The sequence below is a fragment of the Dipodomys merriami genome, unplaced genomic scaffold (genome assembly GCF_024711535.1).
Source record: "Dipodomys merriami isolate MVZ:Mamm:240054 unplaced genomic scaffold, mDipMer1.0.p SCAF_21, whole genome shotgun sequence".
Taxonomy (NCBI): Eukaryota; Metazoa; Chordata; class Mammalia; order Rodentia; family Heteromyidae; genus Dipodomys; species Dipodomys merriami.
The window spans coordinates 955688-974115 of record NW_027203493.1 but is presented as its reverse complement, the minus strand read 5'-3'; the positions used below and the strand labels follow the sequence as shown (position 1 = coordinate 974115).

General features: G+C 51.0%; 1 protein-coding gene across 1 annotated transcript in view; it reads left to right on the top strand.

The window, feature by feature from the left end:
- Nucleotides 1-657: 657 nt before the first annotated feature.
- Nucleotides 658-18428, top strand: part of Fads2 (fatty acid desaturase 2) — a 32333-nt gene continuing 14562 nt past the window's right edge. Inside the window, exons 1-5 of the mRNA XM_070032162.1 lie at nt 658-940; nt 6385-6495; nt 7519-7716; nt 7835-7936; nt 15943-16068. Coding sequence (XP_069888263.1) covers nt 728-940; nt 6385-6495; nt 7519-7716; nt 7835-7936; nt 15943-16068 — 750 coding nt within the window. The 5' untranslated portion in view covers nt 658-727. The remainder of the gene's footprint in view (nt 941-6384; nt 6496-7518; nt 7717-7834; nt 7937-15942; nt 16069-18428) is intronic.

Genomic DNA, 18428 nt, shown 5'->3' with positions numbered 1-18428 from the left:
GTGGCAGGGAGGGCGGAGGGGATCCGCCTCGGCTCCCCTGGAGCGGCAGCCCGGGGAGGGGACCGTGGGGAGGAGGTCGGACACGTAGCCCGCCGCCCCGCGGGAGGGCGGGCGGGCGGGGGTGGGGAGGCCGGGGACCGCCGGCGCTCCAGCCCGCTGGCCTTCGAAAGATCCTCCTGGGCCAATGGCAGGCGGGGCGACGCGCCCTGATTGGTGCAGGCGCTCTGCTGATCACTGTGGAAACCCGGGGTGGCGGGGAACGCGGGAGGATGCGGAGCCCCGGGCGGGAGGGGGGGCGGGTGGAGGAGGGAGGAGGGAGGAGGGAGGAGGAGGAGGAGGAGGAGGAGGAAAAGGTGGTGGTGTCGGATCCCTGAGCTACCCCGGGAGTTTTTTTTTACTGGAGGGAAAAGTCCACCGCGGGCGGGCGGAGGGTGGGGCGAAGGGCCGGGACCGCTCGGGGGTGTGTGTGTGGGGGGGTGGGTCCTGGGAAGCCGGGTAACTCAGTGGGCAGCTGGGGATCCGCGCGCGCTGGCGAAGGCGAGGAGGAGCGAAAGGCGAGGGGAGGAGGCGCGGCGGGAGGAGGGGGAGGAGGGAGGCGGGGAGGAGGAGAAGACAAAAGCCGAAAGCGAGCCGGGCGCCGCGCGCACTCAGCGGCCCGGGGAGGGAGCCGTCGGGGCGCGGCGAGCCGCGAGGGCGTGGGGTGCGCAGCCCGGCGGGCCCGGCGAGCATGGGGAAGGGGGGGAACCAGGGCGAGGCGGCGGCGGCGGGCGAGCGCGAGGCGGCGATGCCCACCTTCCGCTGGGAGGAGATCCAGAAGCACAACCTGCGCACCGACAAGTGGCTGGTGGTGGACCGCAAGGTCTACAACGTCACCGCGTGGGCCAAGCGGCACCCGGGGGGCCACCGGGTCATCGCGCACTACGCGGGCGAGGATGCCACGGTAAGGCTGGGCGGACGCGGGGACGCCGATCGCCGTCCCTCGGGGGCAGGCGGGGTCTGCAGCTCTCCCCCCACCCCTCCCCGGCCCCGCGCCCTGGGGGGTGAGGGTGCGGGATCCCGGGGCGCCAAACGCACGGATCTCCGGCTCTGAATGGAGCCGGCGACGTCCACGGGGGCAGGCCGGCGTGCCTCCTTCCTGCTGCCCTCCCGCGCGTGGCGCCGGCTTTCCTTCGGGTCGGCTCGGGCTTGTGGGGTGCCGGGGAGCTGCGTGTTGTTCCCCCTCTTCCACCCCTGTGGGTGGCACGTCGGTACAAAGTCCCAGAGGGGGCGGACCGTGCGGGTCCCCGGCGCGCGCGCGGCGCTCAGGCTCGGCGGGATCCCGGGGAGATTCCCCAAAGGGGGCGCTCGGGGCTCGGGGTTCCCGGGGCTAGAAGATGGCCACCCCGGGGCGCCGCGGGAAGGGATGGGAGCGCGGGGCAGCGCTGTGTGGGACTGGAGCGCGTCCCGCACTCCCCGAAGCCAGACTCGGGGCGTGGGGAGAAGGGGGGACCCGAGCTCGGCCCTGGCCTGGCTCTGTGGGAGGGAGGTTCACAATGGCCTCCCGCGAGAGACCGCCAAGCCGGGCAGATTCCCACGCTCCCCGGGATTACCCGAATCCCGCTGAAGTGGCGACCTTCTGGCCGACTGGAGTGCAAAAACGTTGGTGAAAGAAGAAAGGGTTGGAGTATATATCATCATCATCGTTGTTATTATTATTATTAAGAAAAACCCAGGTGGAGAGGAAGGCCTGAAACCTGCATGAGCAGCCCCTAGTATGGCTGGGCAACAGGTCTGTCTCGGACATCCAACTCAATAACCCCCTGGTGCAAAGTCCTGCCAGGACCTCCGTTTCTTCCTCTTGCACTCCCGGAGGTTGTGGACCTCCAGACTTTCTCTGGAGCCAGGGCTGCACCTCTCTAACTACAGCAGATGTGTAGGTGAGCAATTGAGCTGTTGAGATAATAGCTTTTGCCCCTTGCGCAAAGGATTTATGGCACGGCCAAAAGTTCCGGGAAGGATGGAGTTTGGGTCCCCATAGTAAGGGCTTAGAAGGAGAGGCCGGGAAACAAGGAAAACTACTATGGAGACAATCCAACTTGATGAGAGGATTTTTCTTAGTTTCTAAAGAAAGCAAGTGGGCGTGGCTCCTTGAGCTCTGAGTTCAGTCCCCAGAATCACCAGAAAATTTAAAAAAAAAAAAAAGTTGGGGCTGTGGTTCACTGGTAGAGCACTTGCCCTGGTAAGTTATTAGGGTCCTAGGTACATAGAAAAGCAATGAACAGCAAGTTATATCTGTATATATTGCATACATACATACTTACGGATATACACACAGACAAGGTCACTTAGCATTTGCTCTCTCTGCTATCTCATTTAATCTATGTCTCACTGTCCTGAGAGTCAGTGCCTTGCTTCTGGGCAGCACTTAACCTCGAACTCTGGATCTGCTAGCACAAGTTCACATTCCCGTGTCCCTCCCTCTTTCCCTATTCCCACCTCTCTGATCTCTCCCTCTGGTCCTCCACAGCCTTTCTTGTCTTTGTTTTGCTGTGGGCACTGAGAAGGGGTCACTTGTTCTGCTTTTTTTTCTGGTGGTCCCATCAGTGCATAACTTTCCCCACTTGGGACTTTTCATTTCTGGAACAATTCATAAAACATTCATTGAGTGTCTCCATGGTTCTGTGTTGGGCCTCTGCGAAAAGATGAATAATTCACGGACAATGTTCTGAAGGTACTGGATTTGCTTCCCTCCTCTCTCTCTCTCTCTCTCTCTCTCTCTCTCTCTCTCTCTCTCCTCTCTCTCTCTCTCTCTCTCTCTCTCTCTCTCTCTCTCTCTCTCTCTTTCTCTTTCTCTCTCTCTCTCTCACACACACACACGCTGGGGCACTCAGCCTTGCCCCCTGCTCTTATGAAGCTCTTTCCAAGAGGCAGGAGTCAAACATGGAATTCTGTCCCCCTATACTGGAGAAACGATGGGTTTGATTCCCAGCTTTATGAGTTAGTGGGTATGGAAGGCTCCACCTCCTTGAGATCTAGGTAGCACCCATCCCATGGCTACTGCACACTCCATAGGAGGACCCTGTGTCCAGCCCCACCATCTCCAAGTAGTACTTGAGATTGTTCCATACCAACCATTCCTTATGCCCAAGTTGCTTTGTTGGGGTCCACCTGTGCAGGCCAGCTCTGCATCTCAGGAGAGTACATGGGACTGTACTTTGTCATCCAGGGCTCCTTGTAATAGTGGTAAGAGACCACTGCCTCCTTCTAGAACCTTGTCCTCTTGGGAGTTTGACGCAAGGACGCTTGTCCTGCCTGCACCTCTCAGCTGCACAAAGCAAGCCACTGCTCTGCTGGTGTCAGTACTGGGGTTTGAACGTGGCTTTAAGCTATCACCTTTTTTTTGCTCAAGGCTGGCATTCTACCACTTCTGGCTTTTTGCTGGTCCATTGGAGATGAGTCTTAAGAACTTTTCTGGTTTTGAACCTTGATTCTCTGATCTCAGACTCCTGCATAGGTGGGATTAAATGTGGAAGCCACCACATCCGACTGACTGGAGTTTCTGCTCTGCCTCTCCTCCCTTAAATCACCAGTTTTTACATTGTCCTGCTCCCTAGAATTAGCCTCCTGCTCACTTGTGTGCCCCAGCCAGGTTTGTTCATCTCACACTTCCCAAGCCCTGGGATGTGAAAAGCAGTCGTTAAGTCTAGCCTTGCATGGTAAGAGGATCTGGGCACAGCCAGGAACAGGTGCTGGTCCCAGGTGCTCAGAGCAGGGATACTGGTGAGTTCTGCCTGGAGCAGACAGGGGCAGGGAACAATGCCTAAGAAAGTCAGCTGGCATTGCAGCGGGGTGATAGTGCAAGCAGGAACGGTTAAAAAGCAGCAAGTGTGACACTTGGGAATCCAGTTCTGACCCTCCTTCCCCCAGCTAGCTTGACCTCCCCACCCCGAACACCACACACACACACACACACACACACACCATTCAGATTGGTCGCTGTTTTCTACTTCCTTCTGTACACACACACACACACACACACACACACACACACACACACCATTCAGATTGGTCGCTGTTTTCTACTTCCTTCTGTTCCGCATGTCACACACACACACACACACACACACACACACACACACACACACACACACACACACACACACACACACACACACACACACACACACACACACACACACACACACACACATTCAGATTGGTCGCTGTTTTCTACTTCCTTCTGTTCCGCATGTCCCAGGCTAGCTTCCTGGAAAGACTGGCTTCTTTCCCTATCAGATGTGGAAAGAGCCTGGTTCCAATTCTTGTTCCTAAAAATAAAAATCACGGCTCACCTGCCAACCCTAATGTCCCTGTAGCCTAATAGTAATTGGGAACTTTTCTAGTGTACAGGCATCTTTGTGGCAGGATGAGGAGAGGGCACCAGAGTTAGGTAGAGTAGGCCAGGCCACTCAGTGCCAGATAACCCTCAGGGGTATGGGTTCCAGAAAAGACGATGGGGAAGAAGAAGAACTGCGGTACTCAGAAAGCCTCACTGAGTTGTTCAGAACAGAAGACAAAAGAGCCCAAATGGGGACGGCAGGGTGGAAAGCTGGGCTAAGAGTGTGCACAGCTGTGGGGTACAGGAGTCCTCTACAGAGGGGAGCGAACCCAAGTTTGGGGTCTGGCTAAGTGCTGTGCAGCAGTTGGAATGAGGCAGTCTCCCCAAGAAAGCCTGGGCTGGGGTGAGGTAGGCTGGGAAGCGCTTCGAGGAGGTCAAGCCCACACTGGGAAGGAACTTGATGGATTCCAAGGCTGTTGGGAGGCCACTCCTGGAAGTACTCTTTAATTATTTATTTGTCCCCCCCCCCCACAAATGTCAGAAGGTTTTCCATGGGAAAAAGAAATCCCTGGAGGCAGCTGGACCTGGATTTGAGCCTAGCTCTGCCACCTGGAGCACAGGACCTCTTCCCCCTCTCCTCCAGGGCTCTGGGGCTGAAGAGAGGTCACGTAAACAAAGTCCCTGGCTCCCTGCCTGGCACGTGGCTGCTCCTTTCCCCGGGCTGCAGGGAGGTGAGGCTGCCCAGGAACCATCTGGAAATGGCTGACCAACAGCCAAAATCAAAGCAGGGTTCCCATGTGCTCTCCTTCCCCCAACAGGTTGTAGGGTAGGGATGGGGGTGGGGTGCTCCGATGAGGGGGCACAGGCAGGAAGTTCTGAGGTGAAGGCAATTTCGAACTGTGGAACTTGGCTTTCCCTGGTGATGGTCCATTGGCTTTGTTCCCCAGGAAGTTGCCTTACCAAGAACTTCCTGTTTGTTTCTCAGCGGGGCTGGGATCCCGTGGGGTGGGGGGTGGGGGATAAAGGGATCCAGGAGAGGATGTTCTCAGCCTTAGGCCTAGGCTGGCTAGATCTTTGCTGGGCCTTGCTTGCTTTGTGGAGAAGCTGGAGACAGCCAGTCAGTGCTGTCAACGCCTGTGCAGGGCCCTGGAGCCCCATGTCTCTTGTTCCCCCCAAAACCAAAACATCTCAATTTGCCTGACCCTTTGATCTGATCTATCCGTTCCCACTCAGCCAAGGGGAGACACACAGGTTTTTTGTTTTTCAAACCTTCCTCTGCCAAAAGTGTTGCTTTGTTAGATTAGTGTAGATACAAATAGAACAAAGACTCGATGCCAGAGACACAGAGAGAAAACACAAGGAGACGGGCGCTCACTGTTGGGAGATGCCTTTCCCTGGCTGAAAAGATTATTAGGACTTGGTAGCTTTTTCCACACCTTCCCCTGTTTTTTTTTTTGTTTGTTTGTTTGTTTGCAGCAGGGTTTTTCCTATGAAGCTCAGGCTAGCCTTGAACTCCCAACCCTTTTATCTTAGCTTCTTACATGCTAGGATTACAGATGAGCACTACCATGCCCCGTTTCCTTCCTTCCTTCCTTCCTTCCTCCCTTCCTCCCTTCCTCCCTTCCTCCCTTCCTCCCTTCCTCCCTTCCTCCCTTCCTCCCTTCCTCCCTTCCTCCCTTCCTCCCTTCCTCCCTCTTTCCCTTTTTGTCCTTTTGTAATGATAATGCTCTACCACTGAGCTAAACCTCCAGGCCTTGTTCTTTTCATGGGTAGTTCTTGGTTTGTGGGTGAAGATCTCTCTGGGTAGTGTGTTGTTTAGTTTGTTGTGTTGTGCAAAGTCCTAAACTCAGTCATCCTCAAGCACACACATCCCTGGAAAACACTTGTTCATAACTCTTGGATTAACTCAGAGGGTCCCTTTTTGCCTGACCCTGAGAGTTGGACACTGAAGCGGGGGAGTCTGTCCTGGGGGTTTGGGACCAGATGGCAGGAGGTGCTGCTGGGGCACTGTCCTTCCCTTCCTAGAGGCCTAGGCTCAACCCCACCACCGGCTCTCTGCTCTCTAGGATGCCTTCCGTGCCTTCCACCCTGACCTTGACTTCGTGAGCAAGTTCCTGAAGCCCCTGCTGATTGGTGAGCTGGCCCCGGAGGAGCCCAGCCTGGACCGTGGCAAGAGTGTGAGTGGGGCTTGCATTCTGGGTGAGGGTGAGAGTATGGGGCTGGGGCTGGGAGCCTCACACGGGCCAACCCAGGAGGAGAAGGCACTGGGATCAGCAAGGACTGCAGAGCCTTGACTGAGAACCAGGTCTTGGCCAGGACCCGTGATGCCCTCTCTCTCCCAGCTGCTCTGTTAATGCGTGTGTCTGTGTGCATGTGCACGTGTGCATCAGCACTGGGGCTTGAACTCAAGGCCTGGGCACAGTTCCTGAGCTTTTTTGCTCAAGGCTAGTGCTGTACCTCTTAAGCCACAGCTCCACTTCCAGCTTTTTGGTAGCTAATTGGAGATGAAGAATCTTAAGGATTTTCTTGTCCACAGGCTGGCTTGGGACATGATCTCAGCCTCCAGAGTAGCTAGGATGATAGGTGTGAGCCACCATTGCCTGGCTTTTCCTTCCTTTTTAAAGCTGCATAATATTCCCTCATGTGCATAGACCACATCCATCTATGGACATTGAAGTTATTTTTTTTTTTTTAACTTTCTTGCCTATTGTGAAGAATGCTACTAAAAACACTGGGATACAAGGTGTAAACTTCTGAATTCTTTTTCTACCACTTTTCCAGCCAGACACAAATACTTCCTGGGGCTCTGGCACATAGTAAAACAGCTGTTGTAGTCAGGATTAGGGTGCAGATTACCTCTGCTTGCTGTAGCTTTAGAGGGTTCACTGTGTGTGTGTGTGAAAAAGACAAACGTTCTTTTTTGACAAGTACCAGTGGCTTTTGCCTGTAATCCCAGCTACTCAGGAGGCTGAGATCTGAGGATTGTGGTTTGAAGCCAGCCTGGGCAGGAAAGTCTATAAGGATCTCATCTCCAATGAACCACCAAAAAGCCAAAAGTGGAGCTGTTGCTTATTAAGTGGTAGAGCGCTAGCCTTGAGCAAAAGAAGCTCAGGAACAGTGTTCAAGCCCCAGGACTGGCACCAAAAAAAGTCTCTTTTGAGGACAAGAGGCTTATACCCTTCTGTACTCTGACTTGACAGGTTCAGATCACCGAGGACTTCCGGGCCCTGAAGAGAACGGCTGAGGACATGAACTTGTTCAAGACCAACCACTTCTTCTTCTTCCTCCTCTTGGGGCACATCATTGTCATGGAGATGATTGCATGGCTCATCCTTCACTACTTTGGCAATGGCTGGATTCCTACCCTCATCACGGCCTTTGTCCTTGCTACCTCTCAGGTGAGGCATGGCCCCCTGGCCTGGCATTTGAAGCCCCGCCCCCAGCTCCCCTTCCTCCCTGCCCTGGTGTCTTATTTGCCAATGCTATGATGGCGTCCATGGCTCTCTCTCTCCCCAGGCCCAAGCTGGATGGCTTCAACACGATTACGGCCACCTTTCTGTCTACAAGAAGTCCAAGTGGAACCACGTTGTCCACAAGTTTGTCATCGGCCACTTAAAGGTAAATGTTAGCAACCCTGGCCGACAGTCCATTGCACAGTGGACAGTGCCGAGTCCTTTTGCTGTGTTGCCATCTTGGGTAACAAGGGGGGGGCTCTTTGAGCAGTTCATTTCTGGGATGAGGTGGCTGTCACTTCCTGAGCCCTGCCACTGTACAGTGAGACCTACAAAGCCACTGTATCTGAACTGTAGAAACAGACATGTCTCTGTCTCTGTCTGTGTCTCTCTCTCTGTTTCTCTTTCTGTTTCTGTCTGTCTGTCTGTCTGTCTGTCTGTCTCTCTCTCTCTCTCTCTCTCTCTCTCTCTCTCCTCTCTACTTCTTTCTCCTTTATTTGTGTGCTAGTACTCGGGTTTGAACTCAGGACCTCAACTCTCCCTTGGCTTTTTTTTTTGCTCAAGGTCAATTACTACACTGAAGCCACAGCTATACTTCCAACTTTTTTTTTTCTGATTATTTGAAAGTAAGAGTCACATAGACTTTTCTTCCTGGGCTGGCTGCAAACTGTAATCTTCTGATCTCAGCCTCCTGAGTAGGTAGTATTACAGTTGTGAGACACCAGTGCGGGTCTGATACGCCCTTCTTTGGTCTAGCAGCTCAGTTGATTATATTGTTGCTGATCTTTTAGCTATAGATTTACCTAAGACATTCCTTGTGAATTCAAAGGTGGAGGAGATGGCTGTCTGAAGGAGTTTGATGCTTTCTTTCACTGTGATGGGCGCGGTTTCATACATTGTCTTCCTCTGGGAGTTTTTCTTACTGGGTCCCTGGAAGTGCAAAGCAGCAGCTGCAACAGCAGTTACCCTTCATTCTAGCTTCTCCATGTACTCATCCTGCCCTTCCTCAAATGGTAGTTAGGCTTTTTTCTTTCTTTTTAGCACACATTAGCTGTACAGAGGGGAGTTCATTGAGTTATGCTTTTATCTTCATTGTAACCATTCCATTCTAAATGAGTCCTTTCTCTTTGGTGCAAAAGACCAGGGCCTTTTGCTCTCGCACTGCTTTTTTGCTTAAAGCTGGCGCTCTGTCATTTGAGCCTCAGCTTCACTTCTGGCTTTTTGGCGGATTATTGGAATCATAAGAGTCTCATAGACTTTTCTGTTCAGAATGGCTTTTCACCAGGGTCATCAGATCTCAGCTTCCTGAGTACCTAGGATTATATAGGCATGAGCCACTAGTAGCCGGCCACGTTTTTGAAATGCTCTTTGGACATATGTGGGGTACAAAAAAAAGATGTAGATACTGATACCCCTCCCGATGGGGGTAGATCCAGATAACCAATTCTAAGTTGGAAGAATGTGAAATGCATCAAACTTACCAAGCAGCACGGCTCAGCAAGACAATGCAGCGTGGGCTGTGCGCTGCTTCTCGCAATGTTTGGCTATTGCTGCTTTTTAGCCTCGAGAGGCCATCATACTGTGAATCATTAGCCCAGGAAAAGATAAAAACTCGGACATGGTGTCTCCTGAATGTCTGTCCAGTTCCCACCATCATAAAATGAAAGAATCATTGAAGTCCAACTGTTGCAGTTTAGGGACCAGCCCTACCATCGTCACGTATATAAATCCTTAGGATAAAAGGGACATCAAACTATATAATGAAAGCTCAGGTGATCAGGGGGCCCTACAGAAGAGGCAGACCCTCAGGAAGAAGCACGGCCATTCAGCAAGTGTGTAAAGATGAGCCACTGGCCAGAGGCCTGGGGGGGAATGTGATAAGCCTTATCTCCTTGATTAAGACATTTATTTTTACCAATCCTGGGACTTGAACTCTGGGCCTGGACACTGTCCCTTAACTTCTTTTGCTCAGCAAGGTTAGCACTCTACCACTTGAACCACAGCACCATTTCCAGCTTTTTTTCTGTTTATGTGATATTGAGGAATGGAACCCAGGGCTTCATGCATGCTAGGCAAGCATTCTACCACAAAGCCACATTCCCAGCCCAGAAAACAATTTCTTCCCAACCCACTGTTCCCTCCATGAGCTCTACAGCATCTTCCTAAGAAAAGCTGGGTCCTAAAGATCTCCATTCTCCCCCCCTCCCCCTCCCCTCGTCCCCTTGTTAAGGGAGGAGTCTGGAGTCTGGGTCTGGGTTAAACAGCTCATCTCCAGGACCACAATCATCCTAGATCCTTGGCTTGCTGGTTACAGACTGGGTTTAGGGCAAGCCAGCAGTGAGCTGATCGCCAGTTCTTCAGCAACAGTTTCCCTGGCCTGAAGCCCCAAAACTCTGAGAATCTGGACTCCTTCCAGAAGCTCAGGGGTGAAGGGAGAAGGTTTGCATAGTGGAGCCTTTTGTTCCATGTTTGCACTTTTCTGTTGGATAAAACCCTCCTTGGTTTCAGAAAGTAACATTTCATCCCACCCGTGTTCTTCCCTATCCCCCCTCCCCACCCTCCCCCACTCCAGGCCCCATGCTTTTAACAAAGATGAGCTGTGTCCTGGCTCCAGATTCTGGGCAGGGGATGGCAGGTCAATCCAGCCTTGAGTCCTTGAAGACAGGGGCAGGGCAGAGGACCAGCTCCCATGTGAGATGTTTGCTTCTGAAATCGCAAATCTAGCACGACAGAAAAAGAGCATCCTTAGGCTTGGGGACATGGGTTCAGTGCACGAATGACAGCCATGTCCTTGGTGCTGTGGCCCAGAGTGGAGCCGGCCACGTGGCCAGATGGCTCACCAGGGCTGTCTCAGGGTGAGGGCTGGTGGCTTGCTTGAAATCTGGACTTGGTACTTAGCAGACACACAGCTGCTCCTCTGGTCTCTTTGCAAGGAGTTGGCCTTGCCAACTTGGGTGTTTTAGCACCAGCTGGTGCAGCCAGTAAAGCAAGGTGTAGGAGGCCTGGTAAAACCATAACTGTGCCACTGTAGAACTGGATCAGGGTCTCTACGTCCTGACGACCCCTTCTTTCCTTGTAGCCCCTGCCGCTTCCGGTGGGCATTTCTTCTATAGAAATTGTCCTCTAAGGATTATCTTTTGCAAGGATGGTTTACAGGTGGCACGCTCCTGCTTTATACAAACCCTTTTGCATCTAGTGTTGCCTTGAGGGTGGAACTGTACGCCTCAAGCTTCGGGCATCAGCTGGAAGTTGCATCTGGATGCGAGAATCTACTCACCTTCCTGCGGTCTCATCTCAGACCACCAGGGCTCATGTCAGACCATCAAGAGTGCAAAATATGAGGGGTCTCCAGATGTACTCAATCAAGATAAATAAACATTCAATGCGTATTTTAAAATCAAAATTAATGCAAAAAAAATACCCAAATTTCTAATGAAGGTAGGGGCTGAACTGAGTCTCATGGGGGGCGGGGGGGGGGGAGCCTGTGCTCCTAAGCCAATCCATAGTGACTCTCACCTATAATCCTAGCTACTTAGGAGGCTGAGAGCTGGAAGATCTTGATTGGAGGCAGAAAAGTCCCACAGACTCCGCATCTAAAATAACCAGCAAAAAGCCAAGCTGGAGGCATAGTAGAATGCTAGCTGAGCAAGCAAGCCAGTCGAGTCAAAGGCCTTGAGTTCAAACCCCATCATTAATTAAGCACTACAAACCAAACTCTTCTGTATGCACTCATAGGCCATATTTTTTAAATATTTTATTCCCCTCTCCCCAGAACAATTGTAAAGTGCTTTAAAATTGAGAAGTCGCCAGGAGCTGGTGGCTCACAGCTGTAATTCTAAGCTATTCAGGAGGCTAAGATCTGAGGATCATGGTTCAAAGCCAGCCCAGGCAGGAAAGTCCATGAGACTCTTATCTCCAGTAAGCCACCAGAAAAGCAGAAGTGGAGTTGTGGCTCAAGTGGTAGAGCGCTTGCCTTGAGCTGAAGAGCTGAGAGACAGCGCCCAGGCCCAGAGTTCAAGACCTACGACTGATTTAAAAAAAAAAAAAGAATCCAAGAAGTCAATGTATTCAAAACCCCCAACATTATTTTAAGGTTAAATGTGTTAACTTACACCAAAATAGAGCTCATTGTACTTTCACTTCATTAAAGTTATTTTAATTATTAATTTTTTTAACCCTTCAATGCTGAGGGTTGAACCCGGGCCTTCAGCATAAGTTAGGTGAGTGCTCTACCACCAACCTACCTCTCCAGCCCTGCATTACATTGTCTTATGTCAATATAAAGCAGTGAAAAATGGTTTAGCTATGTTAGTCAGTGGACAGAAATTGTCAAACTCAGCATTTCCCTCAACTGGAAACAGAATAAACCCCCAAGGAAACTCTGGAAGTATTATTGGTGACTTAGCCTCCATTAAGGCCAGTCACTCACAGTGTCCCTTTGCTTCAGGCTCAGTATGACTTTGCTCAGCCCTCTGGTTACCCTGTACCAAGGAGCCTTCCTGCCAGTCTCTGGTACATGCCCAGCACTCAGGAGGCCGGGGCAGGAGGATGGAGAGTTAGAACCCCACCCGGGCTATATAATGACACCTTGTCTCGTGAGAAGAAAAAAAATAAAAGGCCTTTCTTTGGCTTCTGGAACATTCTTGACACTCCCTCTCCTCCCAGGGCTCTCTGATAGTCCTCCTAGGCCAGCCTCAGCCTCCTCCCCAGAGTGGTTAGTACCTCTCTTTCTTTGTGTGGTGTGTTATCCCCGCACCCTCCCTCTCAGCTCCCCAAGGACAAAGGCCTTTTCTCCCTTTTTGCATTCGTTATTACCAAGATGAGGTCTGGCTTTCTACCTGGTACAACAGAGACTATGATCCCCCTACCACACTTCCCTTTGTTGCTAGGATGACAGATGTGTATGACCATGCCCAGCCATTGACTGAGATAGGGTCATTTAAACACTTAAGTTTGGGCTAGTCTCAGACCATGATTGCTTGATCTCAGTCTATGAAGTAGTTAAGATTAGAGGATTGAGCCACTACTCCTGACTAGAGAAGGCTTTTTTTGAAGAACGAGGAGAACTTTGCCTGGTAAAGAGCAGAAGAGAATCAGCAGACGCAAACATAGTCGTTTGTTTCAAGCTCCTGGAAAGCCTGACTACCCCACTTCACAAGACTGTGCACAGTCCTTCTTTGGTGCCTTCAAGGAGTCATTCAACAAGCCTCTCTAGGTTGGAGTATGGTGAATAGTGTTTACTCTTCCTCTGCCTCGATCCTCATGTGCTTGGGTGTCAGACTTCTCCACTGAATTCTTTTCCCGGGAATTTTGTTCCTCTTGGCCTTGAGTATGAATGTGTCATCCGATCGCTTTAGCCTTTGAGCTTTGACTCTGGCGTTATCTTGCTTTTTGCTGTGAGGTGTGTGGGAGTCTGCCAGCCTCGAGGGTCCCTAGCTGTCCTCACCTCCATCTCTTTGTGTCCCAGGGCTGTGTGTGTACCAGAAGTGCCTCCCTTGCATATGATCTGGTCACACTTGAGTGCTTCCTAATGAGCAGAAAAGATTGATTTCTTTCTTCTGTTTTGTTTGTTTGTTTGTTTGTTTTTGGGTCCGGTCGTGGGGCCTGAACTCTGGGCCTGGGCGCTGTCCCTCAGCTCTTCAGCTCAAGGCTAGCGCTCTACCACTTGAGTCACAGCGCCACTTCCAGCTTTTTTCTTTTTTGCTTATGTGGTGCTGAGGAATCGAACCCAGGGCCTCAAGCATGCAAGGCAAGCGCTCTACCACTGAGCCACCTTCCCAGCCTGTTGATTTCTTTCTTCTATATTTTCTTCATGGTCTACTGTGGAAGGCCACAGAATGCTTCAAGGTGAAAAACTTGAGCTGGTGACACCACCTTCTGTAGCCTTGAAATACATTGGCCGTAGGGGCACCGATGGCTCACACCTGTAATCTTAGCTGATTTAAGAGGCTGAGATCTGTGGATCACGGTTGGAAGCCACTGCGCAGATACATTAAAGAGATCTACAATTAACTAGTGGGAAGAACTGGGAGTGGAGGCATGGCTCAAGTGGTAGAGCACTGGCCTTGAGCAAAAAAAAAAAAAAAAAAAAAAGCTGGAATGCAAGGCCCTGAGTTCAAGCCCCAGGACAGGAAGGAAGGAAGCTAGGTAGTTGGGTAGGTAGGTAGGTGGGTAGGTAGGTAGGTAGGGAGGGAGGGAGGCAGGCAGACTCTTGCTCTGTTCCTTGTCTTGCAGAAGCACAGTTTAGGTAAGTGCCAGGTTCCGGGCTGCTCTTTCCTGACAGTGACTTTATCCAGGTCTCTCTGGAGGCTCTGATAGGACCGGAATCTGCAGCATGGCAGTAAGGAAGAGAAGGGTTCTGTTCTGTACTGTGCACACCTGTAATCCCGGCACTTGTGAGGCAGAGACAGCGGCATCACAGATTTTAGGCCAACCTAGGTTATAAAGACTTATCTAAAAAAAGAGAAAAAAGAAGAAAAGCTAAGCCAGGCACTGGTAGTTCACACCTGTAATCCTACCTACTTAGGAGGAGGCTGAGATCTGAGGATTGCAGTTGGAAGCCAGCCTGGGCAGGAAAAGTTCTTGAGACTCATATCTCCAATGAACCACCAAAAAGCTGAAAGCAGAGCTATATGGCTCAAATGATAGAGCACTAGCCTTGAGCATAAAAGCTCAGAGACTATGCCTGGGCCCTGAGTTCAAGCCTCAGGACTGGCACCAAAAAAAAAAAACAAAACCAAAACCCTAACCAAACCAAAAGGCTATCATGAAATATAATACACATTCTATACCATTCGCTCATTCAAAGTGTACAAATCATTGTATATACTTGTATTTATTCCTTCATTATTATAAGCCCTACATCCCTAAGCCATTGGACCCAAACCTCCCATCCTTCCTTGCCCACCAACCCTAGTCCAGGGCCATCACTAACTTTTAGTCTCCTGGTGGTGGTGGTGGTGTGTGTGTCAGTACCAGAGCTTGAACTCAGGCCTTCACACTCTACCTGAGCTTTTTCGCTCATGGTTGATTCAGTACCACTTGAGCCACAACTCCACTTCTGGCTTTTTGCTGGTTCATGGAAGCAAAGATTCATGGACTTTCCTGTCTGTGCTAGCTTCAAACTTCAATTCTCAGATCTCAGCTTCCTGAGTAGCTGGGATTTTAGACGCGAGCCAGCTGCACCTGGCAAAGCTTCTGTTGATTCTATCCCAGTGGAACCACGTACTGTGGGGTATACGTGCCTGGGGGGTCTTTATGGTTTTTTTTCTTCCCCTTGGTCAGTGGGGCTTGAACTCTGAGCCTGGGCACTGCCCTTTAGCTCTTCAGCTCAAGGCTAGCACTCTACCACTTGAGCCACAGCATCACTTCCAGTTTTCTGAGTGGTTTATTGGAGATAAGACTCTCACGGATCTTCCTGCCTGAGCTGGCTTTGAACCATGATCCTCAGATCTGAGCCTCTTGAGTAGCTAGGATTACAGGCGTGAGCCACGGGGCGCCCCGCTGTGCCTGGCTTTTTTTGTTGTTGTGAAGCAGCCTGTTTCCAGCTTCATCTGTGTTTATGGTGCGTGTCCGTGTAGCATTCCTTTATAGCATGACCCAACTATCCTACTGCATCATTGCACCGTGCTCTTCTTCCCTGTTCTTCTGTTGGTGGACATTTGAGTTGTTTCTACTCTTTTTTGGGTATTTTTAAGGATTCTGTTTTGAAAACATGGGAAGTTTTTACAAGTTATTGTGTGGACGCATTTTTCTTTTTCTTGGCTGTATACTAGTTCTCTGGTAGGGAAGACTTTTTAGTATCTATTTCCCTTGCTCCACTATAGCACCCAGGAAGACAGGCAGTGGGTGAACAGGCACAGGAGACTCTGGGGTTGGTAGAGAGGCGGAGGTCACCCCCTGCACCTGCTTAAGAACCCACTTTGCAGTCTCACGGAGCTGCACTTTTTACCTGCCATAGTCATCGGATAGGGGAAACTGAGGACTCAGAAGTGGCCGGGCCATCTCCTAACTCTTCAGAGGCTCAGGTTTTCCTGTCCCCCAAGTGTGAAGGAAACGTCAACCCTGCGTGCTGGAGATATGCCTGGAACTGGCGCTGAGCAGGGTGGGCCTGAGGCAGGCTGAGCTCTCTCGTGAGGTGCACGGCTCACTCTGATTGCTCTCCCCGCACAGGGTGCCTCCGCCAACTGGTGGAACCATCGCCATTTCCAGCACCACGCCAAACCCAACATCTTCCACAAGGACCCGGATGTGAAGATGCTCCACGTGTTTGTCCTGGGCGAATGGCAGCCCCTCGAGGTAAGGGTAAAGCCACGGCGATAGATCAGGCGTCCTGGGAGGAGAGCCGGGGCCCTGGAGAGGGAGCATGCTACAGAGCCGTTCGGCATCTGCTGCCACCGTTCCTAGGCACCCGGCATTATTCCAGAAGCAGTTACTATGGTCTTCCTTCTCCTCAGTACATACCTCCTGCTGGGGGGAGGTAGAGGTCAGGTTCAAGTTCAACAGGAAGGAGTCTAGGCTTTAGGCACGGTCCCCAATTGGGCTAGGTCATGTTAAACCTGGCTGGGTCCTCAGCCTGGCCCGGTCCACGCTGCTCACCTGCAGATCACAAAGCAAGCTCCAAGAGGGGACCAGAAGCATCAGGACCGCCACCCTTATCTGCCTCCAATCTGATCGCTAAGCCGTTTCCTTCCACTTACCCACACTGCTTTATTTTTATAGTCACTTTTTTTTTTTTCAGTGTAAATCCAGAACATGCTCTGTGGGCTGGAAAGATGGCTCAGTGGTAGAGCGCTTGCCTTGCATGCCTGAGGCCCTGGGTTCGATTCCTTAGCACCATATAAGCAAAAAGAAAAAAGCCGGAAGTGGCGCTGTGGCTCAAGCGCTAGAGCGCTAGCCTTGAGCTGAAGAGCTGAGGGACAGCGCCCAGGCCCAGAGTTCAGGCCCCACCACCGGACCAAAAAACAAAACAAAACAAAACAGAACATGCTCTGTATAAATGTTGAAATAATGCAGGGAGATACAAAATGAAAGGGTGGTCATCAGCCAGCACTGGTGGCTCACACCTGGAATCCTAGCTACTCAGAAGGGAGTGATCTGAGGATCACAGCTCCAAGCCAGCCAGTGGGGAAAAGTTGTATCTCTTATCTCTAATTATCACCCAAAGGTGGGAGTGGCTTGGTGTCTCAAGTGGTAGAATGTCATCCTAGAGTGAGAAAGTTAAGGGAGAAGCCTCAGGCCCTGAGTTAAAGCCCAGTACCAGCACCAGAATTTTAAAAATTAATAAAAATGACAAACCAAAATGATTAAAAAAAAAAATTCACTCTTAAAAATGCCCTCAAGCGCTTCAGCTCAAGGCTAGCGCTCTACCAGCTGAGCTACAGCACCACTTCCAGTTTTCTAGTGGTTTATTGGAGGTAAGAGTCTCACCAACTTTCCTAAAAAAGAGGGTTTTTTAACTTAATATTTTAATTAAAAATTTTCATTTTAAGTTTTAAAAATCAGGTTATGAGTACGACGCATGCTGATCCGTGTCACCCTCTCGCCCTTCCCTCAAGTCATGTAATTCAACAACTATATTTGCTCACCCTTGTTTCTCCATTTGTGTGCCCCTATTTTAAGTAGAGTTTTTATATTGTTTCCTTTACAAAAATAAAAGAATAAGTACATATGCAAGTGCATACAGTGATGATGGAAAGTTATCAGAATATCCTTGTGGGCTTTTATGCACATCTTTTTTTTTTATTTGGGTCCTGTCATGGGGCCTGAACTCTGGGCCTGGGCTCTGTCCCTCAGCTCTTCAGTTCAAGGCTAGCACTCTACCATTTGAGCCACAGCGCCACTTCTGGCTTTTTTCTTTTTGCTTATATGGTGCTGAGGAATCGAACCCAGGGCCTCAGGCATGCAAGGCAAGCGCTCTACCACTGAGCCACCTTCCCAGCCCCTTTTATGCACATCTTAAGAATGGCTGTCATGCGGGGCGCCAGTGGCTCATGCCTGTCATCCTAGCCTCTCAGGAGGCTGAGAGCTGAGGATCGAGGTTCAAAGCCAGCCCAGATAGGAAAGTTGGTGAGACTCTTACCTCCAATAAACCACTAGAAAACTGGAAGTGGTGCTGTAGCTCAGCTGGTAGAGCGCTAGCCTTGAGCTGAAGAGCTAAAGGGCAGTGCCCAGGCCCAGAGTTCAAGCCCCATGATCAATCCAAAAAAAAAGAAAGAAAGAATGGCAGTCAGGCTTGGACTCAGTGGCTGAGCACCTGCCCAGCTTGCTCAAGGAGGAAGAGACCAGGGCACCCAGCAGTTTCCCTCCTTAGAATAAAAAAGAACCAAGACTCACTAGATTAAGAAAAGAGGAAGAGGGGAGGAAAGAATGAAGAGAGGAGGAGGAGGAGGAGGAGGAAGAAGAGGACAAGAGGAGTCACAGTGTCAGGCCCAGAGTAGGAGCACAAAAAGCATTTGTGAACCAAGCCAATCCACCCTTGTAAACAGTGGCACCGTGAACGGGCAGTTTCCCCTGTGTGGCTGGGGGGGGGGGGAGTGGACCCCTCCCCATTAAGGGAGGCTCTGAGGGGGGGCACAGTTTTGTTGACATGGTACATTCATAGGAAATCACATAGTTCTTAACTCTGGAAAAGCATTGAGCCTCTCCAGCTGGTTGAG